Below are 25970 nucleotides of genomic sequence, written 5' to 3'. Positions count from 1 at the left end.
AATGCAAACTGAGGTGCAGGTCTGAACAAGGCCAGCAGCAGAGATTATTGCAGCATAGGGAGCAACATGTGTAAGCATCAGCTGCCCCATTGAAAAGCCCTGTGCAGGACAGTAAAGCAGTTCTGCAGGCCTTCAGACCTGGCAAACTGACAGTATAGGAATTTCTGCCTAAGAGGATAGGCCCGTGCAGAACAATGTGGTTTTTCTTGTAGCTTCTCAGTTGCACAGCCTAAAAAGCTGTCTGTTTTCCAGTTTTACAAGAGTAGTGGCTGGAGAAGTATGGAGACTATGCAGGGCTGGAATGGTGGGACAAAACAAAAGTGCTGTATGGCTGAAAAATTCATAGGCTGGAAAAATAAATAGTGCAATTATTTGCAATGTTTTTATTGCCTGATGATTTTTCAGGTTGGGGCCCATCCTGACCCCTGACAATAGGGGACTGATAAAGTACCATTTGTTTTTTGTATTGAGATTGGAAAGAGCTTGGGCTGAATCTTACGAATCTAATAGTGGAGTTCTACTGCAGTGTACCAAAAGGGCAAGGGAAAGACTCTTTCCTGGGCTGATATTTGGAGGAGCCTTAGCAGTAGTTATGTTTTGTGAGAAGGTTCAAGAACATACTGTTTGCATTGTATTTAATATCAATTTTTCTGCATAGAGAATCTGTTAAGTCAGAACTGAGCTGTGGCAGCATGGCAGCACGTGAGTTAGCTGACTTGCAGGTGAGAGATTTCACAGCACTCAAACCAACCTCATTCAGCAGAGATCTGCTGTCAGTTTAGCTGTTTTTCATCTCTTCTGCCTCTTCTACACCCTATTCTGTGTGTTTCTTGTCATGACAAACATCTATGGTGTTCATCTTACAAGCTATTGACAGCAGAAAAAAGCTTCTACTTCATGCTTGTCAAGACTTGCCAGTGCACCAACTCTGGTTTTGTGCTTGCAAAGGGGCTTTAAATTAGGCAGGATGGACTTTAATTATTTCACCTGACATATGCTTTCCTGAGGTAGGGCATGCTTCCAGCCTTGCTTGCTAAAAATGAGGCTTTTCTTTCAATTGTTTCTCAGCTGAGTGCCTTCTACATGCCCTCTGGCTACCCAGGATGCTAACGAACATTGAACTTTACCGTGTTAATTGTACCTGTCCAATGAATGCTATATTTTCAGAGTTAACAGCAATGGCTTTGGACCAAATTGGCTGACTAAAAAAGGCAGCAATTAGTGTGGTGTTTTTTTTTTCCAAAGTGACTTTCTAAGGTCCTGAGGACTTTGGCCCTTATGGTAACATAATTCTTAAGTTTGCGGAGAGGTGAGCTTGCAAAGTAAGCAGTAATGTAGAGTTAGGAAGTAGACCTGATCTTTAGGTTTACCTCATTGGCAAAGACATGACCTGCACTTTTTGAAGTCAAATGAAGTAACAGTCCCTGTGGGACCCTGATTCATATCTCTGATGTGTAAAAACCCCTCTCTGTAGCAGAACTGGTGCATGTTTAGACCACGTTTCATCCTTCCTAGGCAATAAGCTTTCAGGGATTGATCAACTGGACAGAGCCATATGGAGTCACTGCATGAGTATCACTGACAGAGTTCAGCATCAGTGGATTTGCTTTATTTGGGGATCACCTGGCAACTGCTTTTCTGTTAAAGGAAAGTTCTTAAGGTTTTAGGAAATAATCCTTATCTGAAACAGGAACTGTGGTCTTCAAGTTGAGTCTGCTTTCAGGCATTAAAAAATAATCTCTTATCACAAAAATGCAGAGGCTGTGCATTCAAAACTGCAACAGTTTTGAATGAAGAGCTTTGTACCAGTTTCTCTGTGTTAAAAAGGGGCTATAAGAGCATGAATATTCAAATATTCTTTATCATTCCAAGTGTTCCATGGCATGTTGTATTCAAAACATCAAGCCACTTCCAAAAATCTGTCAGGTCAGAGGGAAGCTGTCTTTTAGTCTTTCCAGAGTCATTCCCTGCTGATTCATTTTGCTGCTAAGGTGGCGTTAGAAACAAAACACAGTGGAGGTTCAGTGTAGGTTGTTAGAGAAAAGAGAGGGTTCCAGATTTTGGTAGTTTTTTTGCTGCTTTGCTATGCAGCTCTGCTAGAAACATTCACATTCAATCTTAAAATACTGGGCTGCTGTGAAAGAGCTGCTGGGCATTCTGCTGGAAGTTCCTCAAGAATTCAGCTGCACCAAACTAGTTACAGTTGATTCCATTTAACTTTGTTTCCCAAATAGCACAATTAGTAATGGGAGCATTTAAATGATGCCCAATGAGCTTTTAAGATAGCATCTCATAGGTAACAAATGGTAGCTCGTGTTGCTGAACTGGAGCTCACATTGCTGTCGTGATTATGGTTCATCAGTGAGTCTGTTAGGCAGTGAGTGTTGGGGATAAATACCATTGCAACTACACTTCTGTGTTTATTTTTCATTTACAGCCTCAACTTCTGCACTTGCAGATTAAAGCTCTTCTGTCAGCTTAGAAATAAACCTCACAGTGTGAAGTTGAAGCAAACTTGCTTACTGTCTGAGCGAGGAATTGCGTGTCATTATGAATGCAAATTGCACTGTGTTTGCTGGTGCTGCTACCTGGAAGCTAGATGGGTTGAGTGATTATGGGGTGTGCAAAGCTGCCAGAAAATATCTGCTCCTGGGGGGTCTCTCGTGCTGGTGGGTCTGGACTAGTTTTCATTCACTGCAAAGTAATGATTGAGAAAAAGTTCATGAACTGATCTGGTTAGAGCAGGTATAGTAAGGCATGACTGAAGAGATGGTGGTTTTTCCTCTGTGAAAACCTCTGGCATCAGAAGAAATGAGCACAGGCAGCACCATGCTGGGTGCGTGTGGCAGAGGATGGGGTTGAGACGTACTGTTGGAGCCTGTGCAAATCAAGACTTCAGTGCTGAAGACGTAACTGAGATGCTCTCAAGGCCCAAGAATGGCACTGCAGTTGTACCCAATGGAGTGCAGCGTTGCCTCTCTTCTCAAGGCTTACATGTGTTTGCATTCATTTACTTTGCATCTCAGATCAGCAGTAAGACCCTTGGGAATTTCTTACCCTTCTGGGCAGCCAGTCCTGAGTTCTTTCTGTGGTTGTGCACCAGCAATAATCTCCTCAGCTTTGAAATAAAATGGACAGAGAGCAGGGTGTGTGTGCATCCAGCATTCATTGAGATCATTTCTATTTTCAGTAAGCGTTGACACGGAGTGAGAACAGCAGTTGTCTGCAAATGTTTGCAGGAAGGAGATTAATTTCTGTATTTTCCTTCCCCTTGTAGCAGAGATTGACATGGGCCAGCAGTGTTGTGGTGTTTGCTGGAAAGGATTCCTTGCTTTAGAGGTGGTGCCACCAGGAAAGGTAACAACAACAATTTCCACTGTATAATTTGGCAGCATCTTTTGTTTAGAAATGTGAACCCTGCCTATGCTTTAGTGGCAGCAAAGGCATTTTCCACCCTGTAGAAATACAAATCTTCACTGTCTCCTTCCATTCTTCAATGAAATCTCAGCATCACAAGCTCTCTCAAACAACTTGTCAGATTGCATTATGTGGTTAAAAATGTACCACTGAGGATTCATAGTGATTAATAGCCTTGAGAGGGGACGAGTATCCTAGGTGGGGACTGGGAAATGGATTTACAGGGAAGGAGATGAGCGTACAGGAGTCACTAACAAGACTGCATACTACAGATAGTGTGTTTCTCTTGGCTACTACTGCCAAAAAGCACTTTTGCATTTGAGGAAAATTCAGACATGCTACGCCTGAGAACTTCAGCTCTCACTCATTTAAAGCAGAGGGTATAAGTATTATTTGTTACCATCTTGAAGCTTGACCAATTCCAAGGCAAAGTACTCGTGGCTACATGATTCAAAAGCCACATGCTTGGAAGTATGATACTACAATATGAAGTATTCTTATGAGTAAATCTTCAGCAGCATACTAACAGGGCCAAGATACAGGCCTCACAGCAGAGGAATGAGCACAATTAGCCCAGCTGTGTACCTGTTACATACTTCATTGCACAGTGCTTGCTGTCATCCTTACATTCTCTGTCATTTGTTGAGGAGTAACACTTCACCTGAAGCCAGCTCTCTGCTTTCAGCTGGCTGCTGCTTGACCAGAGTGCAGGAATTGTCTGGTGGCATAGCACGTAGAAGGGGAAAGTTGTCAAGGCTTTTTTGGAGATGGGAGGTGGGGGTGGTGAGAGCTAGTTTAAACTAGAGAAAACTGCAGAGGAGATATTGCTAAGAGGGGGAGGTAAAGGAAAGCTGTGAAGTTCAGTGCAATCAGTGGGGGCATCTGACCTGTCTAGTCTGGCTGAGGCTGGAGCAAGAAAGCACAGTTCTGTGTTCAAGAAAGATTTCTCATTTTTATGAGCCAGTAACTTAACTCTTGCATGCTTGCAACATAGATGAAGCCAGAAAAGAAGCAGCCTTCTTGTAGGTGTATTAACTTGCAGTTCAAAATCTGCTCCTCTGCTTTGCATATCTTTTGAGTTATTGCTACTTCCTTGACTGTGGGAGGGTGATGTTTATTCCTGTTGAAGCTACAGAGCTGGCTGATGGAATTTTAAAGGTTTGGATTTTGTTGGTATTTTTTTTTTTTTAAGTAAGAATTGAGTGTAGAAATTGTTTCCTTTCTTTTTTTCAATATTTAACATGGAAGTATTAATTGTGGTCCATGGCTCTGGTTCCTATATGTCTCCAGCCATCACATGAGAATCATAAGGGTAGTTTGTATGTGGTAGTAACCTACACAAGGCTGAAGTTTCCTTGTAAAGAAAGGCTCTGCAAGACTAAATGAAGAAGCAGTGCATAGACCTGACCAGGAAAGCAGCTTATTTTCTTACCAACTCTAATACAGAGAGCAATCCAGTTCTGGTTTTCATATTCTGAATTACAGTGTGTGTATCTTGAAAAAGTATAAAGAAGGATGACACAATAAATGATGAACCAGAAAGTGTAAAAATCAATGTGTGACCAAAATGTTGCTGTTTAAAAACCTATTATGGGACTGAAGGGAGGATACCTCTGTGCTTATTGAATTAATATCAGTTTGCAAATGGTTTGCATCCTTCTTTGTACTTGTTCTTGTGAATAGACACTCTTGGGTAAAGCAGCATTCACTGGACTTAATTAAACGAGACCTTTGTGGACAATTCCATGTTCAGTTGCATCAGATACAGTAACCTCATGGCTTGTGTGTCAATGGAGGATGGTTATACTGGACTGAGAGGTCCTACCTGCTGTTTACTTTATGCAATGACCCATGTTGTCCAATGCAGAAATTCCCAGACTTACAAGCTCTAACAGATGTTACGTATGCCAGTCAGTGAATGTAGGACTGACTCTTTCCACACCTTGGGGCTGTTTGTCCATTTTGCCTGAATGTATCTTACATAATACTGGAAAGTCTCTCAGATTTATAAACAGCAGGTTTTGCCTTTCCTGCCATCTGTTTTGGGATGCTCGTTGTCTTGGCTAACCTCCTTCATGGGCTGCTCTGTTCAGGCATTGATGCACTAAGACAAATAAATGCTGAGTGCACCTTGTCCTCTCAGAGAAAATATTGGTGTGATGGAGTTACAAGCAGCCAAAGCATGGAGGGTATGTTTGGTGTTGTGCTGCTTGTAGCTTCTGAAGAGGGTTTTGATCTAAAGCAAGGTTTGCAATGCAGAAGAGTACTTGTTAAATGTAGAAATGACCCTACAGCTATGAGAGCAGACTGTTTCAGAATTATTTGCTGGCTTTGTAGATTTTGCTATAGACATTAAGCTGCTTTTTTTTTTTTTTTCTCCTATTGATGATCTTCTAGAGGGTGGCTTTTTACCCTTCTCCTCGTGTGGGAAACGTGCCCTTATTCCTCCCCACTCCCTTTTGTACCAAGGGGATGTAAAGACATAAGTTGCTCGTTTTACAGATATTACTATGACAGAATTCTTTCACTTCTCTGTCAGGAGCATATGCCAATCCTAAAAACAGATACAACACACATATCAGATTCATCTTCCAAGCTTTCCTCTAAGACCTCCTTTTGTTTGTTTTTTTTTCTCTTCCTGTTTGAATTTGAAAGTGTTGTTTTGACTGAGTACAGCAAATCTATGGGTGGTGACAAGAGGGTTCTGTTGCTCCCCGTGTCATCTCTCTTCATTTTTTTCCTGTCTTGTAAGCAGAAGAGAAAACAAATCCTTCCTGGCAGCTGGCAGATGACAAGGTGTTGAAATGAGGCTGCTTGGCACCTCACATACTTCTTGCTGGTGTGTTGCAGGGTTGCATCACCAACTGATAAGCAGCACACAAGGGCACGTATCTGGAATCCAGGCTCACCCTCATAATTCATAGTTTGCATGCTTATTTTTTGTCGCTCTTCCTTCTTCATTTGTATTTCCTCTTCTTTGAATCAGCGTTTGAAAAACAGTGGCACCCACTCTGACACCCACTGTAATACCCATCTGGCTCTTATGGGGAGGAGCTCTGAGGAGGGGAGCTCACACACTGTAAAGTAGTTTCTAGCATGTTATGAAAGTGGAAATTAGGGAATAGACATGCTTTAAGCTGGCAAGTCCTCCCCGTTTTCCACTCCCTCAGTTCTGGTTTCTCATTTGTAATCCCTCTCTGCTTTTCCTGCAAAAGGTCTCCTGCAGTCCCCATTTCTTCTCTAATAAAAGTGCCCATATTGAAGACCTGGTCTCAGGCAGCCCTCTAACAGTACCTACATTATGCATATGAAGGTCCACTTTGCCGTGGAGATGATGTCCCTTAGAAAATGAGTGTTGAGCATTCTACACTTACAGAATCACAAGGTGTTTAAATGGACTGGCTGTGCCTTGGCCTTCCAGATGCATTTCTCAATGCGTCCCTTTCCATTTCACTCTCTTAGTCTTTATCAGAAAATAAGGTGGAGAACTGTCTTCTGGAAAATACTTTTATTATCAAATTTTTCCTATGTAGTGTTATTACTCTCAGCAAGGTAATACAGATCTACGTATGCACTTGCTTAGAATTCAGTTGCACAAACAAAACAAAAAGAAAACAAGCAAACAACCCCTCTAGTGCAAATTAATGCCTTACATTAAGTTTTTCTGTTGTGTTTTTCTTTCTTTGTGTTTTCCTCTCTGAGTGCTCTCCAGGTTCATCCTTGGATGAGGGAAAGTCATTCTTTTTACAAAAATAGATGGCACTTCAATTTCAGACAAGCATCGTCTTTACAGTACAGCAGGAGGTTACTTGCCAGCCTCTTAAGTCCTTAATTCTTCATGAAATTCATGAAATTTCTTCATGGGGCGAGCCCAGTGTATACTTGGTATTGCACAGACAGGACATTGAAGCAGCAGAGGCTGTGTGAGGTGGAGGAGCAGCTCTCCATGAGGAGGAAGAAGTCCAGTGATGAGGACAGATTCAGTAATACATGTTCTTATCCCACCAACCTGCAAGAGGAGAGGATGAAAAAAGTGATGTTTGGAGCTCTGGGGGCAAATGGTCCATTTTGAATTGTCTGTCAGTCAGGTGAGTGAGGGGCAGTGGAGGAAATGACAGCTAAATGCAGGAAATCCTACTTACTTCCTGGGTATCTCCTGATAAACAGCTTACGGACCTCATCATAGACCCATATCAAGACAGCAAACGGTACAGCCACAAACCAGTACTGAAACCTGGGAGTGGGAGAAGAGATTCTCATTCAGAAGCATCTAACCACCTTTCTGAGGCCTCTCTCTACACTGTCTGATTTCACTAAAAGGAAATCTGGGTTTCGTGGTGTTCCGTTGCTCGTTTTTTTTTCCCCCTGTAACTTAAGCACTTAAATGATTAGAAATAAGATTAGGTCCCTGCAAGCTGCCCAAGTGCAAGTAGTTAACTGAATTAATTAATGAATTCCGGATACTATTCAGAAGGAAATGTTGCCTGCTGGCATTACAGTCTCTGAAGATGTCAGAAAAATGGAACATTTTTGACAGTGATATGTTTAAAATAGAAGTTGCTTGCATAAAGTTAAGTAGAATGTTATATAATCTCACCAAAATGTTGGTGATGCTGGACAAAATGTGGGGGTTTGTTCTACACGAGAAGGTTTCTGCATTCTCTACAGTAAATTCAGTAGAAAAAAAAGTAATGTATTCTTTATAGAAGCTGTGAAAATAATTCCCTTTTTGGTCAAGAAATTGCCCATCCTGTTCTTTGAAATGAATATTCATAAATATTTATCCTAAAACTGTCCTGCTGGACATCTTTCTCCCATTTGTGGGTTCAGGCAGAACGGTAAGTCCTTGTCTGTTAGTACGTGAAGGAAAGGGAAGCGTGCCAGCATCAGAACTCACCTCAGAGGTGTGAAGTTCAGGGCTGTAACGTGTCCAAGACCGTAGGTGAGAATCAGAGCAATTCCTATCTGGGAAAATATACCCACCCAGATGACTTTGTTCCTGTAAGACAATCACAGAGAAGTAGTTAAAGCTGATTCCACAACACACTGCAAAGGCTGTGCCTTCGTGAGGCTCTGATCACTGGCTTGGACGGCCTGCGTGAGATAGATGGGGATAAATGGGGATCAGTGTGGTGTGAGGGAGCTGGTGGGCTCTGTAGCATCGCCATGCATCTCGTATTCCCATGTCTTTCCTGCTCCCATTCCTGACCTACGTAGAGCAGAGCTAGCTTTAGGCAGGCCTGCTGCCTGCGTTACTCATGTCTCCTACTTGCAGTGTGAATGTGCTCATTGTGACTCAAATGCAAATGGAAGAAGGAAAAATACATAGGTGTAGGCTCTGTATCTGCAGATAGAGAAAGAAAACCTGTTTGCTTTCCTATCAGAAATACTCTGTCTAAATGCCAGCTTTCATGTGCAGCCTCCATCCTGCTAGATGTTTTTCATTCCCTGGCTTTCATGGGATTTACAGGCACAGAGCCCTTTGCAAAGGGCAGCCAGCACTGTTGGACCAGCTGGTGTCTCCTTACCTGGCAGGCTGAAGTTAGCTTGAAGTTCAAGTGACCTAAGTACTGATAATTAGATAAGAATTAAGAAAATAATCTGGGGAGGAAACTTCTTCATTGTAAACATTTTAACGAACAGAGTTTTTAGGCTGGTGTGTTTTCAGATTAAACAGAAGAAAGCCTTTACTTAAGGAAAACTCCTATCATGAGATAGAAGAGGGGGTGGCGAAGTGTGAGAAGATGTTTATGGCTTGAATCCACATTTAGTCTTTGTTCAGTGACTGAATGTGAGGGGGCAAATCACTGAGCTAATTAGCGCTGGGCTAATAAATCCTTCCACCTGTCAGGTAAAGGACCAGCAAAACATACCGGAAAAGACCCTGCTGGAAAATGGAATTTCTTCTTGTTTTCCTGATAATCAAATCTGCAACTTGCTGAATGGTGATGCTGACAAAAAAGGCAGTGTAGCCAGTCCACTGCAGGTACGTCCTCTGGTATTTAGTCTGCAAAGCAAAGGCAAAAACAAACAGTTGTGTTGTATCCAACACTCTTGTCTCGTGGAAGCAACTGTAAACCTTGGCAGGAAGATTTCCGTTGCAAAGGGATAAACTCAGTTATTTCAGATTAAGGTGTGCAGTGGTCGGATTTGGGCCAATGTTTACATTTAAGCCTCCCTTTTGTTTTCTTAATCTTGTATTTCAGAGGAGGGCATTGAATTTTAAAGAGACAGAGTGAAGATGTTCTGGTGCATCTTTACCCATTCCTGTCCATAAGAGTCCTCAAAGTCATTAATAGCATTATTTTCCCAGTCGACTCGAACGCCAAGCAGTGTGGAAGGGAGGAAGCCTTGTTCTGCATATACTGTAAAATATGTCACGAAGGCTCCCACTGACTGCATGATACCTGTAAAATCAGAGAGGGAGAATCAGTTACATCAGAGAATCATAGAATGGCTTGGGTTGGAAGGGACCTCAAGGATCATCAAGCTCCAACCCCCTTGCTGCAGGCTGGGCCACCAACCTCCGTATCTCATACTAGACCAGAGAAATAGGGAAGAAGCAAAACATAGGAGTACTGGTTTAATTTCATGTTTCCCTTTTCTAAAAAGTGAAAGAACTTGTTTTTATCTCATTCTACTGATGCAAGGTGGTGTTATGGAGAATAGGCCAACCTACCAATCTGCAGATAGGAGTATACAGCCAGCTGCTCGTTCACCAGCCTGTCTTTCTTCTTGTTTCGAGGTCTCCTGTTCATAATATCGCTTTCAGCTTTTTCATAGGCTAATGCAACAGAAGGGATCTGTAACAGAAACAAACCATCAGGGTGCCTGTACACCCAGCTTCTGTCTTGTGAGGATATTTCTCTATTCAGCTCTGAGGCAGCAGCTTACAATGTCTGTTCCCAGGTCAATGAATAGGATGGTGATGGTGCCGATGGGCATTGGAATGCTGGCAATAATGTAGATAAGAAAGGGACAGAGCTCAGCAATGTTCTTAGTCAGCGTGTAGGCAATTGTTTTCTTTAGGTTGTCAAAGATCAGGCGGCCTGGAAGAAAAGGAAACACTTCTATAACAGCTGATTGCCAACAGTTTTCAGAAAAACAACCCAAAACCTTACTTCTTTAACTAACTTAAGTGAAAGCAGTAATGGCTTGTGTGTGTTCTCCTCATGTACTTCCTCATACATTTTAAACTGCTTTTTTTTCCCCCAAAATGTTAACCTACCTTCCCTTTGACCCTCCTGAAAATTCTAATTAAATTAAAAAGTCTCTTTCACTGAGAAAGATGGAGGAAAACTCCCGTTGCTCAGCAGGCTGTGGTCTTAATGCAAACCACAAGCACTTTGCAGCTGGAGAAGCAGAGTATGTTTGGATGTAGCACAGTGAGGACTCTGTGTGAGCAAGCATTAAGGTTAAAATGTAAAGAAAACAGCTTGTCTCTTTATGATGATAAAGACTGCATAGGAGCAAGATGAGAATGCTTTTGTTTGGAGTTTGAACAAGCAGAGATAGCAAACCATTGCCCTGCTTAGCAAGTATGTGCAAGAGAGGAATGATTTCCTTATTGTCTTTGTAGTGTCTTTGGATGGAAGCAGTTCCCATTTTTTTTTTCCAAATACCAAAAACCAAATCCAGGATGACAATAAGGGAGATATGAGATGAACGGGGTGCAGGAGGGCAGGATCAGGAGGACTGACCAGCCAGTGCTGTGTGGCTGTCAGCTGCTTTCAGCTAAGAAAAGAGGTCGCAACATTATTTTTACCTTCTTCCACTCCTGTGACTATAGAAGCAAAGTTATCATCCAGCAGTACCATATCAGCTGCGTTTTTAGCTGCATCAGAACCAGCAATGCCCATAGCAATTCCAATATCTGCTTTTTTAAGAGCAGGGGAGTCATTGACTCCATCTCCAGTCACGGCGACGACTGCACCCTGCAACACACAGAAGGGTCATAATGTGGGGTTGTAGAGGATGCGGTGCCTTCTTCCCCTGAGGACATTCAGCTCTCAGCACGCTTCCAGTCTCTAAGACTCTAGAATTAATATGGTAGGCTCAGACTGTGTGCAGCAGATGGCTAAATTAGATGTCTGTGTGTTGTCTTGGTTGCCTCCATAGTCAGCAGAGATAAATGGGAAATTCAAGGACCCCACATGATCCGTCCTTTACTTTTGTGCAGTGCTTACAGACTCACTTGGTTTTAATCTTAATTGTAAGTCATGTCACTGATCACTAGAGACCCTTTGCATGCTGTCCCAACAACTCTGACCATTGATATGCCACGTTAGGAATCCAAAAGATGGAAAACTGATTATTCAGTTCAGCTTCTTTGTTATCTTCCAATGAAACCATCTACTGCAGAAAAGGGTCCTGTCCTGCTTGTTGCAAAAGCTCACAGCTGGGTAGCAACACAATGTTCTGAGTGGGAAAAAGCCTGACAAACTGATTAAAGCAAATACCGAACGTCCTGTCCCTTTGGGGATTTAGCACAGTGTCACTACTGATAAATACTGCCATGGGCAGAAGAGCTTAGAGGCTCTCAGTGCTAAAGGCAGCGTGTAGACTGAATGGCTCAAGAGGGGGAAGGGCGTTCCTCTGCATCCTTCTCCATCCACTGAGGGTGTGGGTGTCCAAGCAGTACAGAACACATTTACCCTCTGTCTGCCAAAGGGCATTAAAAAAACTTTAAATTAAAAATGAGATTTAACGGGAAGATTTTTATCCCTTTTTTTTTTTTCTCTCTCTCTTCTCTGACAGCAATTCAGGCTTACACTTGAAGAGCTGTTAATGCTGATTGGAAAGCTTAGTGCTGGCATAATTACAAAAATGAAATAATGGCTTGTGCTGGATCTCCATCCCCGTGAAGATCAGGCCTTGTGGTAGCGTTGTTTTTGATTTGCAGCATCTATTTGGAAGATGCATCAGAGGGGAGAACCATTGAATGACAATCTGCATCTTGTTCGGAACATATATATTCTTCGCTACATATGTAATTTCTTTCCTTGTGCCTCCTGTGCTGGCTGCACTCCATGCTCCCTTACATAACGCTGCCTGTGAGTGGGACAGTCCCTCTTTAAATCCTGTCTCAGATTCATGCTTACTGAGGGTTCTTGTGCAGTCTTTGAAAGTTATATAGATAAGGCATGGTCACAGATAAATCATGCTATGACATTTTGTGGGATTCATATCTATCTTCTTGTCTAAACATTCCTGTGGGAGGGAAGTACATGGGTCTAAATGGCCACAAGAGATAAGACGAGAAGATGTGGTAATATGTAGCTTTGATCTGGGTTTAAAGAATTCCTGGGGGAAGGCTCCTTCCCAAAGAGTGTTCGTGCAGGTCTCTACCCAGGACGCTTGCTGTGCATCCCAGCAGCAGCTCCTCTGAATTACAACAAGCCTGTCAGTCCCCTCAGCACGGCTCTAAGGCATTCATGCTTTGGATAAGCTCATTTTGTCAGTAGGAGTTCAGAGTCTGTAGCAGCAATTCAAAGAACTTGGGTTCTGTCCAGAGAAGACAGTGCTTGTGGCAGTCTGTGGGATGCTGCTCTCGCACAGGGAGAGCGGTGTGGGCAGAGCTGAGAGTGCACTGGAAATTGCCTTCCACTGTCACCTGGGGGGTGATACCTGTGGAAATACACCAGAGCAGTGTCTGTGCAGAAGCTTGTACACCTCTTACCTGTCTTTGGCAGCCTTCCACTATGATCAGTTTCTGTTGGGGCGATGTCCGTGCAAAAACGATCTCTGAATGGTTGCACAAAATTTCATCCAGCTCCTGCAAGCTCATGTCCTTCAGCTCCATCCCATTCACTACTGCTGCTGTAGCCTCCCTGTGAATAGCCGTGTGTATGTCTCCAAATCAAAAGGCTTAGATAGAGAACAGTGCACTTGTAGAATGAATGCAGTTTAACAGTGAGGAAAGGCAGCAAATTGAGTTAATTTCAGAAGCGTTAGTTGTTAATCAGCAGGTGTTGAATGAAAGCCACTGCAGAAATCCAGACTGAATTAGTTACCTAGAGACAGAGGGAAGTAATCAGAGCTTCCTCCAGAGTAGAGTTAGCAACAGAAAATGCATTTTAAAGAGTACTCTGAAGGTTGGGGGGGTGAGAGTGGGAGAGGAAGACTCTAAAAATCTTTAATGCTTTTCTTCTGGTTTTTTGTTTTCAGGGAGGGGGTATTTGTTGTTTTTGTGTTTTTTTTTTACAGTGGTGAAAGAGGAACTTGGAGTGGTGGTCAGGTCATCCTCCAGCACCACACAAGGTACTGAATTGTGGTTTTCAGTGTGCATGTTCAGTTGGTTGTGCAGTGACAGCAAAGATCTGCAAAGTGTTATTTGCCAATGGTGAGTGCAGGTGGGAGCCCTGGCCTAGGCACAGAATTATTCAGGTAGAGAGGCACGTTGGGTGGGCTTGGTGGCTGTGATGTAGAGTTTGGCTAAAAGCACTGTAGAAGAAGAAGGCATAGCTTTCAGAAAATGAAGGCAGAAGGTATCCCAGATGCTCTGCTGCTCTTACTGTCTATTGACTTGCTCAACAGGAATGTTGAGGCGCTTCGCAATGTCTTCCACCGTCTCACTGGTGGCTGAAATGATGCCCACACTTTTGGCAATGGCCTTGGCAGTGATTGGGTGATCACCAGTGACCATGATAACCTGAGGAAGGGACAAGTGCTAGGAGTGAGTGACAAACGTACATGCTGTAGATGCAGAGAGATTAGGTGAAATGTCTATTGTTCTAGACCAGGAAACAGTTTAGAATCTGAACTTGGAAAGCTACGCTGTTTACTTAACAAAGACAGGTAGTGGCAATTAATTAGCTCTGTATTGATTTCAGTTCTCTACCTCTTGTTATTGGCACCATTTTATCAGAGCTGCGAAAAAAGCTTTGTCATGAGCAGTAAGGTTGGAGCAATGCAGAATAGAGAAATCTTTTTCTATGAGAATTCATGTTACATACACTGAGGTTACAGTCTGTAAGAATATTGTGAGATCCCTACCTTGATCCCGGCGCTGCGGCACTTTGAGACAGCATCTGGCACTGTGGAACGAGGTGGGTCAATCATAGATAGGAGCCCAACAAAGCATAGATTGGATGTGGGGAAATTCATGGAATCTGTGTCAAATGTGTAGGTGTCTGGAAACTCATTTTCAGGCAGGTACAGGTGACAGAAACCTAGAAGGAGATGTAGGTTGACAGAATATACAGGAAATAATGAAAGAAAGAGGAGAGCTTGCTAAAGCTTAGCGTCAGATTTTCTCTTGCCTATAAAATTCTGGTGCATTTAACCATTTGCTTTCTTTAGAGGGTTATTTAACCTGCCCTTGTAACTTTGTTTTGGCTGCACGGTGTTTCAGATTGACATCAGTATATAGCAGTAAGAGCATCCCTGCCACAGGGAGCTGGCAGCATGGCAGTGAGATTTAGCAGTCTGCACAGAAGGCAGCACGCTTCGTTTTTTACCCTTCACTGCAGGGGGAATGAAGTCCAGACACACTGTGCTCATACCAGGATTTAAACTCCCCATTTCGCTCTGCATTTCTCTTACAGTCCCTCTATTTAGGACTCACCAAGCACTCTTTCTCCCAGGCCTCCCAGCTCCATGTATGCTGTTTGGAAAGCTTCTGCCTTTTCACTGTCCAGTGGTTCTTCTTTCCCATTGATCATGATAGTGCTGCATCTCTCTAGGATCCTCTCTGGGGCACCTTTCATCACCAGCAGAAAGCGTTTGTCATTGGGATCGTCAGTCTCATGAATGGAGAGCTGTGTGCCACAATACAAAGTCATTTGAAGAAGCATATACGACCGTTACTTGTTTCCATTTTTGGTTACTTTGCACAGAAATAGTAATTATTGTCCTTTTGCACGTATCATTCTTTCCATCAAATGGAATGAACTGCAATTATTGGAGATTAAATCTTCCCTGTCGTTGAATTCACCCATTAAAACTTCCAGGTCACCAACTGTTGGCATTCAGTATGCTGACAGAAACACTGAAAGCTGGAAACAGTTTGGCCTGTTTCCAAAAAACTGAAACACACCTGGAATTTGTTGGTAGAGTTGAAGGGAATTTCAGCCACTTTCTTGTTCCGTGCTCGAATATTCATGACGTCACCCAGAACAACTTCTGCAAATTTCAGCAGAGCTGTTTCGGAGGCATCACCCACCACAACTCTCTGTATGGGTGAGAGAAGGGACAGTTGATAGCACCTCTTTCAAGACATCTTACGTGCTTCTATAAGAAGTCGTGTGCTTGAGCAGCAGTGATAAAGCAGTAGTTGTCCCCAAAAAAGCCTTGTGCTAAAAATGTGCCTTAGATTTTTTTGAGTTTATAGCCAACAGTGAGTTAGAAGGCTGGAATATTAAATGTAAGAGAAGACTGAAGCTAAATAGAACAGCTTGTACGTATTGCTCTTCCAAAGGAAGAGAAAGAAGTTGATGTGAAGCAGTACCTTCATTATTGGGAGATTCTCCTGTCCTGGTCTGAATTCTGCTCGGTTGCATAGAGTTACAATTTTTGATAGTGCTGTCCATGATGGAGAGCTTTGGTCAAAAGGCTGGGCTGAAAAGAAGCAAAAGGAGTACAGCATCCATTAGCATAGTATGTGGTGGAAGTAAAAGCTCAAGTTTGGAACAACACGATTGAATTGTTTGCAGAATAAGGTTGTTCCTTTGATAGGTTTTGTTACAGAAAAACACTTCAACAGGAACCTTATGGCATTCAGCTAGCAGTTCTGGCCAAGTTACTTAGATAAAGTTTGTGTGTTTATTTCCCTCCTAAATCACTGTCAGTGAGTGCACTTGGAATTAGAACCTCCTCCAGGCTTATTTTCTGGTGATGGGAATTATTCTGTTCTCATCTCTGTGTGGCAAAGAAGGGATTTTCCTATTGCACGCTGCACTTCTGTGTGGCAGGGAGGTATATGTTTCATCTCTGAAAAGATATCCTCATTGACATCAGTTGGACAGACTGTAAGTGGGAAACATCCCACATAGCCACCCTTTTCTAGATCCCCCCCACTGCCATATTTACTTGTTTGATCTTCACTGGTATCAGCTGAGTAGATTTGATTATCAAACCAGAGGTGGGCAACAGTCATCCTGTTCTGCGTGAGGGTCCCTGTCTTGTCAGAGCAGATGATGGAAGTAGAGCCAAGCGTTTCCACAGCTTCCAAGTTCTTCACCAAGCAGTTCTTCTTTGCCATCCGTTTGGCTGTCAGAGACAGGCTCACCTGGTAGAGGTAAAGCAAGAAGTTCAGCTTGCTGCCAGTGAGATACCATTAAAGAATGATGTAAGCAACCTACAGACTGCTACTTTTAACGTTGTTGCTTTTCTGAAAGAGAGCTTTTTCTTCAAAGTCATCTTTTGGTGGCTGCAATTTTGCATTGCAACAGCATTATTTAGCTCAGATGTGCAGCTGAAACTAAGAAAAAGTGCAGGTGTTAATGAGAGCAGCCTGGTTGCCTGCTGATAGTGATGAGTGCTGTATCAGTTAAGAGGCTGTCTAAGATGGAAGAAGCTGCAATGTTGGGGGAATTCCCAACCTAATGAATCCTGAAGTGAAGCTCTTCGTACTGCAGTTCATTGTTAGTGTGCTTTAGGGCTAACAATGCTTAACAGTTCTGCTGCTTCTTAGCTGGGGATTGTAAAGACCATTTTTATGTATTAGTAAATGGAATTTTCATGCAACTTTTAGGGTACAATGTCTTCTGTTCCAAATAGGAACAGGTTGTGGAGAAATGACTCACATCATCATACTGTTAGCAGTTGAGGCAAAACAGTATTTCAAAACCATTGTTCAGAGCTGAATTCTTGTGCTGAAGCTCAGATTAATAGCTCAGTTGTGCCAGAATTCCTAAATATTTGTCCTATCAGTTTCATGGAAAAAGAATCACCCCACCTCATCTCAAGTGAGGTAATCTGTTCTTTAGTGTTATGCTGTATTGAAGTTAAGGGAGATGAATTGTGGTAGTGACTGAAGCACGATGAGTGGCAGCTCAGACTCACTGTCACTGTGGCTAGCAGTCCCTCTGGCACGTTTGCCACGATGATGCCAATGAGAAAAATGATGGAGTCCAGAATCTTGTACCGCATTGATACAGAAATAATGAAGAAGAGGACACCGATGGAAATGGCCACTCCTGCCACCAGGTAGACAAAGTGTTCTATCTCAATAGCAATGGGTGTTTTCTCGTTTCCTACTCCTGATGCAAGAGAAGCAATCCGCCCAATGATCGTGCGGTCCCCAGTGTTGATTACAATGCCAGTAGCAGCGCCTGTAAAGAAATAAGTCCATCAGTTTCAAGCCTGTCTTCTCTACACAGTATTGATTAACAAAGACCCCTTTCAGCCTTTACGTGGCTGAGACCTCACCCCAGAATTATTTATTTTCCTTTAGAAAGGGAAAGGAGGACAAAATCCATTTTCCTTAGCCTTTGCTGATGGTGTTGCAGTAGGAATGCAGCATTACCCAAGGCATAGTGCAGTTTCCTAGCAGATAGTCTGTTAGGTACAATGCATGCCTTTTAGTTCTGAGAACAGGAACAACACCTTCAAGTGTACAGAGCCCTTTCACAGAAGCATTCACAAGTACATAAAGGCTTCTGCAACTTGTCATTTCTAAAGGTGATGATTGAAAGACCACAACAGAACTGCAGTTAATGCTGGTTGCACCCATAACCAGTCTAGGTGTTAAAACAAAGGTCTCACTGGTTGATGTGGTGAATGACCAGTTCAGTGCTGCAGGCTTTATTTTGGTGTCCTTTGGAAACCATTTCTTATAGCAACCTTTTTGGAATTCCTTGAGGCAGAATAGTTCAAAATGAGTTAAAAATATTATTTGGCACTCTCTACAGGTGCCATTTCTGGAGGTCTTTGTTGCTACACACCTTCCACACAGGTGGTGGAGTAGAATGCAATATTCCTGGTTTCCAAGGGGTTCTCATGGGTGAAGTCACAGGAGCGGGACTGTGGCTCTGATTCCCCTGTGAGTGAAGAATTGTCCACCTTTAATGAAACGGAGATATGCCCATGTTAAAGTCAGTAACTTGCAGTTACATACAGCCCAGAAGGAAGGCTGCAGCACATTTAATAACAGGTGACAGGGCCATCATGTCTCAGTGCTGTTCTATGAGATGATTGCCACTGTCACTGTAGGAACATATTTCATCAGGAAATTGGTTCGGCCCTTGCTATGTGTTTGTTGGTGGGGTTTTCAGTGGCAGCCTGAAAGGAAAGGCAGAGACCTCACTGCAGGTCTCTGGAGGCACATAATGCAGTGTTGCTACATCTGCTGCTGCCCTGGCAAGGAGTATTGCTAGAACATACTATGGCCACAATGGCTTGTTCTGGTGTTCAGGAAGGGGGTTAGTATGTTAGTATGGCATGAGCTGGGCATCCCAGCAGAGCTTCTGCATTCTGTGACTTATATGTGGTCAAATTTTAAAGCTCTAATAACTCATATTAAGTGTGCAGAAGTAGTTCATGTCATGAATGCCTCTGAAGCACTCTTACACTGTGCTCTACAAAGCATTGCTTACCTTGCACCCCTGAGTAGTGATCAGACGAATGTCTGCTGGGATCCTGTCTCCTCCCTTTATCTCCACAATGTCTCCCACTACCAGCTGGTCTGCTGACATTTCCTTCTTTTCTGCATCTCTTATGACGAGAGCTTGCTGAAGGACAGAAGTATGACTGACATGAGCATGGTGCTACCTCTAAACACCCAACCGAGAGGTAGATTCAAGTTATGCTTATTGCTTATATGTAAGGTGCTTATATATAAAGTTCCACTTCAGTCATTTTGAGGAGTTATCAGGGAAGAAATGCTTGTTATTCTTACCTGTGGAATCATTTTACTGAAGCTAGCCATGATGTTTGTGCTTTTTGCTTCCTGATAGTAAGCGAAGATACCAGTGAGGATGACGACCACTGCAAGGACTACACCAAGGTAGAGCTAATCAGTGAAAGAAATAATCCAGTTAGTTGAAAGTATATGCTAAGTAGTTCCTCTGATGGAGTAAATCATCATTCTGTAAGGTTTCAAGAGACTTGAAGTGAAGTATTGAGGCAGACTAAAAGACAAATTAAGAAAAGAGCTTTCAAGTTTTGCCTTGCTACCGATCAAGTAAAGCTGGGGTATAAAAAAAGTTATAGTGGTAAACATCCTGTGTCTCTAAAAATCTTCTCTAAATCAAACCTGGCATGAACCTGAATCAGTTATATTCCTAGCAGAGAATCAAAGTCAAAGATTCCAGCATACTCAAGTATTGTGATTACAGGCAGTAGTTATTAAAACCTTTGGACAGGCACTCTTAGAAGTGGTATGTCAGGTATTTAGCAGAAATGTTCAGTCGTAAAGGGAGAGTCCTGAAGAACAAAAGACCTCCTGGTTGTTACTGAGTAACTATGAAGTAGTATTCAAGTTACTTAGATTGTCAAAGGGTCGCATACTCACTTTGTACTTATTCAAACACTTACGTTGTCAAAGGCTGATTCAGCTCCCTGAGCCAACTGAATGCCAAACGAAATCCAGGAGAAGACAGCTCCTATCCATAAGAGGATGGAAAAACCTCCCACCATCTGCTTGAGGAACTTTACAATTTCAGGAGTGGCTTTGGGAGGAGTGAGTGAGTTGGGACCATCACGAGCCAGAATCTCTGCTGCTCTTGCGCTGGAGAGACCCTGCAAAAGTAAATGCCACGTTTATCATGGGGTCACAGAAAACAGCTTTTCAGCTCAGCTCAGGAAAAAGAAGTGTATGCTGCTTGTTTCTTAAACGTTGTTAGTGTTACGGATTGGTAACCTGCACCTTTGATTTCCAAAGGTAGTGATTTCAGGATAGTGACACTGCTAGGGAAAAATGACCTGTGGCAAACTTTGAATACCTTCAGAAAAGCTGTGGTCCTGATGAGAACGTGGTGGTCCAGTTTTGCATGGGGATTTTGATTACAAAACAGAAGAATCCTTCAGACTATGGAGAAACTCCAGTTTAAAACCAGGACAGTGCCGTGCACTGAGATGCTGTTTGTTTGAGGCTTTACTGGGAGCTGGTGCTCCATGATTATGCATGCACGCATCCATGAGTGAGCTTTGTCAGTTTGCCAATTTGAATGCTTTCCCACTGCCTCTAAGCAGCTTTGGATTAGCCAGAGGTAAAGGAAGGCATCTGAATCAGGAAGTTTTAATGATGCCCTATGGACTTACTTTGTCGATGCTTGTACCGTACTTTTCCTCCAGTTGTGAAGTGCTGAGTTTGTGGTCATCCTGGATTCCAAAAGAAAGAAAATGACAGTAAGCAGACCAGCAGACTTGTAAATTTTGTATCAGGATCTGGAGGTGGTTCAGAGTGCCTGGATCTGGAGCTATGGATCCAGTTGCTAGCATGACATCCCACTTCCACAAACAAACAGTATAATTTATCAGAAAAAGCACCTCTTACATACACACACACATTTGCTCCTATTTTGCTATTTGCAAAGCATTTACAACACTTTTCTGCTGGACGGAAATGGGTTTCACCATAAATGTCAGTGTTACGTGGAGTCAAGAAGCTTAACTGATAAAGTGACGAGGGAGTGAAATGATTTGCTGTGGTCACATGGAAAGAGGCAGCAGGTTCTAAGCACAGTTAAGAAAGAGGCATGGGAGAGGGAAATCAGAAAGCTCTCCTCCTTTCCCTGCAGTGACAACGCTGTGCTATTGCTGACCCAATTACATCTTGTGGTGAACAGAGGTTTAGAAGCCAAGAATTTGTGAGTTCTCACCATTGTTTTCACAGCATGATTCATTGCTGCTGGGATGAGTCAATTAACTTGTCTGTGCTTTGATTTTTCTTTAGAAACATGAGAGTACTGTTACATCCCCGGTGGCAAAGATGAGATACATTGAGAATTATTTAGCTGGGACTGAACAGAGCTCAGAAAGATGATGGAGAAATTGATGGCTCGTTTGGGGATTTCCTTACCTTTGAAATACTGCCTAACCCATGCATTGCCTTTGCTGTGAGCTGTTCTTAAGGCAGTTCCGAAAAGAGGTCAGAATAATTAACTTCATGTTTCAGATTGGGAAACTGAAGCATGCATGGAGGAAGTGAGTTTTCCAAACCCAGCCAGCGGGTCCCTGGCAAGCCAGAAGGAAACGCAGGTTGCTTGAGCTTATTGCTCTCTCCTTGAAGTACCTTGCAGGGAGAAAACTGTAAAGCTGAGCCGTGCTTCTAGATCTACTAGCAATCTTTGGAGCAAGACGTTTTGCTCCTCTCTTCCTTCTGCTTCCTGGCTGGCTGTGCAAATGGCAGCTGAGAGAAGGCAGCTTGATATTATATATTAATTCCATCTGAGAAAGTACAGACCTCGGTAGGGATGCACTGCCCTGTACCAACGGTGGCTTCATCAAGTCAGAATCATCCTTCCATTACAGATACTAATTCTGCACAGCTTTTTTTCAGACGTAATACAGGGGTGTAAGGAAGCTTATTTCTCCCTGCTGGATTTTCAGCATTGGCACTTCCCTTCACCAGCATTCATTCAAACAGTGGTTGAGGCTGTCCTGCCAGCTGACGTGGAGTTAGCAATACTCACCAGGTCCAGTTCTTTCTTCAGTTCTTCGTTCTTTTTTTTCTTGTTGCCCTTCAGGTCTTTGCACTTTTCTTCCTCTCCAGTCTTTGTTTTTTCCAGATCTTTTAGCCCATTGATCTCAATTGAGTAAACATCAGACTTTTTCTGTGGAAGAAGGAAGGTTTTAGCTTTGTTCCATGCACCTGCACAAATCAGACTCTGGCAAGTCCTTCTGTTTCTTTGCTAAGTTGGAATTGCTGCTGTTTCTTTCTCCCAGCAAATTTGAGTGCTATCCCTGTCCTTATATCCCCACAGCAAGCACTGCAGCACTCACAATCAGGTCTTCAGCATCTGTCAATTACAGTGATTCCTTTAGAGAGCACAACGCTTCCAGTGTTTTATGATCTAACACAAAGTGGGAATGCTGCCCAGGACCTCAGCAAAATTAACATGGAGTGGAAAAAGGAGAAAGAAGAAAAAGAAATTGAGAAGTTTTTTTCTTTGGCTGCTCCTACAGCTTTTTAGATACATGACTTCACTGTTATTTTCACTTAAAATTACCATTCACACGTTTACACCAGATGACATAAAATAGAGGCAAACAGCTTATTGGGCTGCCAGGGAGAACCAAGCCTGTTACTTCTTTCTTGTTTACCCATATTGGCCAATCTAGTAACAGGTATGTAACCCAGGGATGCTGCCAAACCTCTGACATTCTGCTTTATGGATAATGTAACTTCAGGAGGGTTGCATCCTCCTAACTTTACGTTAACACTGCGCTCTGAAGGGCAGACTTCCTGTGTTGCCCATTTGCCAGCTTCTATAATCATAACGTTCCAGATCCTAATTATCTTGTAAATTACATTCCTTGGAAGAACTATTGGTTGACCCCATTTCAGAGGCTTCCTTAGAGATTAGCCATCGGAGTCTCATGAGAGTCATGCTGGGTCTTATCTGATGGTGTGCTTTACTGGTGGGATGGATGTGCTGGTGTGCTGCTGATAGGTACACACATGTTTTGTAGGATGTTTGTCATTTAGGTTGCTACAAAGGGAATATTTCAGGTGAGTGAAAGTGGATGTCCTGTATAATGCCTAAGTCAGCTTAAGTGATGGAAACAACAAGGAAAGAATAGGTTTGGACATCCCATTGCTTACTATTATTCTGAACTACAAACTGACCTCCTGTCCTCAGATGCCCTTTAATTAAAGGAATGTTGAAATATTAACATTTTATCTTGAGGAAGGGAAAAGCTAAGAGCTGGTGAATGGTTCAGGCAATTACAAGCCTGAAGTCTTTCTCAAGCACTTCAGTTTGTTTGACAAATATCCCAGATACAGAACATCTCTATTACAGGACGTTCTAAATTTTGAATCACACCAAAGACACACAATCTGGTTTATCTACTGGGATTCTTCCTTTGCACTCCTACTCTTCTCTCCAACTATCCAACTCAAAGATCTGTTTGGCTTTTCAAATCTGCACAGAGACCAAGATAGAGAAAGCAACTGTCTATCATGACAACCTAGCAGGAAGAGAAAAGAAAAGAAAATTAGTGAAGTTAGGAAATTCTGTTGGTTGCTGTGGATGATGTACATATAACTTCTAACCTCCAGATTTTCATAAAATCTCAGATTTGGGCATTTGCAAAAGAGTTACTGTTCATGAAAATCGTGATTACAATACTAGCCATTCCTGGAAGTGTTTTCTATCCAATCTCTTCGCATTTTAGGATTGGAAGTGCATACTTACCTAGACTGACAACCTTAGTCATTAAGACTGAATGCCCAATAGTTTCTAGTATCAATTCCATTTTTTGCTTTGCTCGTATTTCTGATACACATAGATTAAATTAGAGCTTGTTAGTAGGAAGAAACTCACATAGTAGCAGCAGTTTTGGTGAACAGTGTACTCACCTTTACCATCTTGGTGAGCTTATTCCTTTCCAGATGCAATGAAACAGCCAAGCCAAAGGCTCCAGATGAAAAGCAAAAGCCCAACAGGAGAAAAGTGGAACTCAGAGCACTTCTGCCTGTTGCAGTGCAAAAGCTCACAGGGGTGGTAGTTCCCTCTCAGTTGACAAGCAGATGTTAGCTGGAATCCTGCTTGCGTTTTGGCATCCTTCAGGCAGGACGAGTTCGTTGTCCAGAGCCTGTGGAGAAAGAGCACTGTTTGCTGGTGCTTTATAAATCAGCATCTTGTGCTGCCACTCCACCCCTCCCCTTCCAGGTCCAGCCCATCTTCTGTTTCACCTGTAGTAGGTGGAAAAATACCACAGTAATGGGCATGTGGGTTTCAGGTCAGATAGTTTCTAATTATTCCTTTGTAGTGTTTGCTCATGACTAGGGAACAGGTGTATTATTCATCTTGCTAGAAGCAAAGAGTTTCCTTCACAGGCTTTCCAGCACTGGACTCCCCTTTGCATATCCAGCTGTTACAGCAACGTCTGCTGGAGAAAAGGAAGTCTGTGCACGTGTTGTGCCTCCTGGCAACTGGCGTGATGCTCTGTGTGCTGCCTAGGGTCCCTGGAAGCCAGATCCCTGCCCTGTATGTACTGGGGGTTTTGCAGAGCAATGGTCCATCAAGTTTCTTAACTTGGAGTTCACTCTTTATTTGTGGATTGCATTTGTTGTGTTTTTAACTTCCATGCATAACTGAAAGAAATAACTTCCAAGTGTGTTTTCAGTAAGAGCACTTAGCCAAATACTGCATGGAAATGCTCTTGTACCAATTACAAGCTTCCATATGGGAGTCATAGAGACTTACGACACACTTGATGCCTACTGTATCTCATCAGTCAGAAGTAACATTAACCTTTTCTACATCCCTGCAATTTTACTGAATTAAAACGAAGTTATACACGTGGAAATATTCTCTATGCTTTAACATTACTTTGAGGAAGAGTGTCTTTCATCTGCCTGGCAGAACTGGTCTCACAGCACAGCATAAGGTTGCAGCAGTTGATGTTCTGCACTGCGTGATTCATAGGCTTAAAACTGCATCGTCTGAGATGCTGCGAGGTACCACAGTCCTTAGCAGGTGACTGAAATTGTGGTAAGTGATATGATGTGTTAGAAGTAAGTAACAGTGACCATTTCAAGCCAGATGAATAAGCAGTTGGTAGGGAAGACAAGCAAGAAGCATCCCTTACTGCTTAAACAGCATAAACAAATCCACGTTCAAATTATGGATGGGCTCCAATAAGTAGTGTTGTACTTATCCTCCTTAAATGATTATCATATTTATAAGTAAAGCTGTTTCTACTTTTCAGTTTATGTCTGTTGGCCTTTTCCCATGGCATTCTCAATCTTAAGACGTTATGCAAGATACAGAAGTACACCTGGAAAGGTTTCACATTCAGTTTCTCCTGTTTATTTTATTGAGAATTGGATTGTATCCTGGAGCTTGAATAGAAACCTTTTCATACATGTACAAGTATTTGAGATTTCATAATATGTGCCATATACAAGAACACACTGATTGCAGCCGGTGGTGCCCATTACCAAGGCACTGGAGCCACGAGGATCAAGAAGTATGGTGAGCAGATTTGGCACCAAACTCACTGCTGATACTGGAAATGAGGGGCTTTCAAAAGCAAACACATACTTGGAAATAGAGAAGTGCCATCCAGACATGTCGTTGTGTTGTCCATCAGATTTATTAGCAAAGTCTGCAGGCTGGAGAATGTGGAAACAGGGTGGCATACTTGACTTCTTCACTGGCAATTTTTAACTGGGAACTTGGATTCACAATCCATCACTGAGGAATAACTGGTGGGTGGAATACAGGAACGTATATAGTATCCTGCTGTTAATTGACTTGTGGAAATAAGTAATAATTCATGATTTAGGATGTCATCTGGGTCATTTTGGCCAGGTTTTGCATTTCTCTTGTCAAAGTCACGATGACTTTTGCCTGAGGACAAATGTTAGAAATGCAGTTAGAGAAGTGTTTGGCAACAAAGCAGGCTGTATGCTTTGGTCTAGCTGCAGCATTTACACT

The 25970-nt window shown here is 42.6% G+C and overlaps 2 protein-coding genes across 2 annotated transcripts in view; one reads left to right on the top strand and one right to left on the bottom strand.

Moving 5' to 3' along the window:
• SCN3B (sodium voltage-gated channel beta subunit 3) overlaps positions 1-25970 on the top strand; it is a 60474-nt gene that overhangs the window by 6363 nt on the left and 28141 nt on the right. Inside the window, exon 4 of the mRNA XM_052697036.1 lies at positions 3278-3357. The gene's annotated coding sequence lies outside the window, so the exon portion shown is untranslated. The remainder of the gene's footprint in view (positions 1-3277; positions 3358-25970) is intronic.
• ATP12A (ATPase H+/K+ transporting non-gastric alpha2 subunit) lies at positions 6923-24126 on the bottom strand. The gene is made up of 23 exons (XM_052697022.1): positions 23885-24126; positions 21993-22133; positions 20620-20679; positions 19894-20097; positions 19256-19369; positions 18954-19088; positions 18303-18420; positions 17422-17690; positions 16447-16645; positions 15866-15975; positions 15455-15589; positions 14984-15176; positions 14413-14588; positions 13932-14068; positions 13097-13247; positions 11183-11351; positions 10312-10466; positions 10097-10220; positions 9679-9824; positions 9291-9424; positions 8315-8416; positions 7560-7651; positions 6923-7426 (listed from the first exon to the last, which is right to left on the bottom strand). The coding sequence occupies exons 1-23, from the start codon at positions 23891-23893 to the stop codon at positions 7398-7400; spliced, it is 3102 nt and encodes a 1033-aa protein (XP_052552982.1). The 5' UTR covers positions 23894-24126; the 3' UTR covers positions 6923-7397.

The sequence above is a fragment of the Tympanuchus pallidicinctus genome, unplaced genomic scaffold, assembly GCF_026119805.1.
Source record: "Tympanuchus pallidicinctus isolate F22 unplaced genomic scaffold, pur_lepc_1.0 scaffold30, whole genome shotgun sequence".
In the NCBI taxonomy this organism is placed as follows: domain Eukaryota; kingdom Metazoa; phylum Chordata; class Aves; order Galliformes; family Phasianidae; genus Tympanuchus; species Tympanuchus pallidicinctus.
The sequence above is the reverse complement of the archived record's forward strand: the minus strand, read 5'-3'. Positions and strand labels throughout refer to the sequence as shown.

Coding starts and splice junctions, on each gene's coding strand:
- ATP12A (XM_052697022.1), bottom strand. Junction 11,352..13,096: donor TGGAAGGCTGCCAAAGACAG/GTAAGAGGTGTA, acceptor TGTGTGTTGCAG/GGTGCAGTCGTCGCCGTGAC. Junction 8,417..9,290: donor TTCCAGCAGGGTCTTTTCCG/GTATGTTTTGCT, acceptor ATTGTCTTACAG/GAACAAAGTCATCTGGGTGG.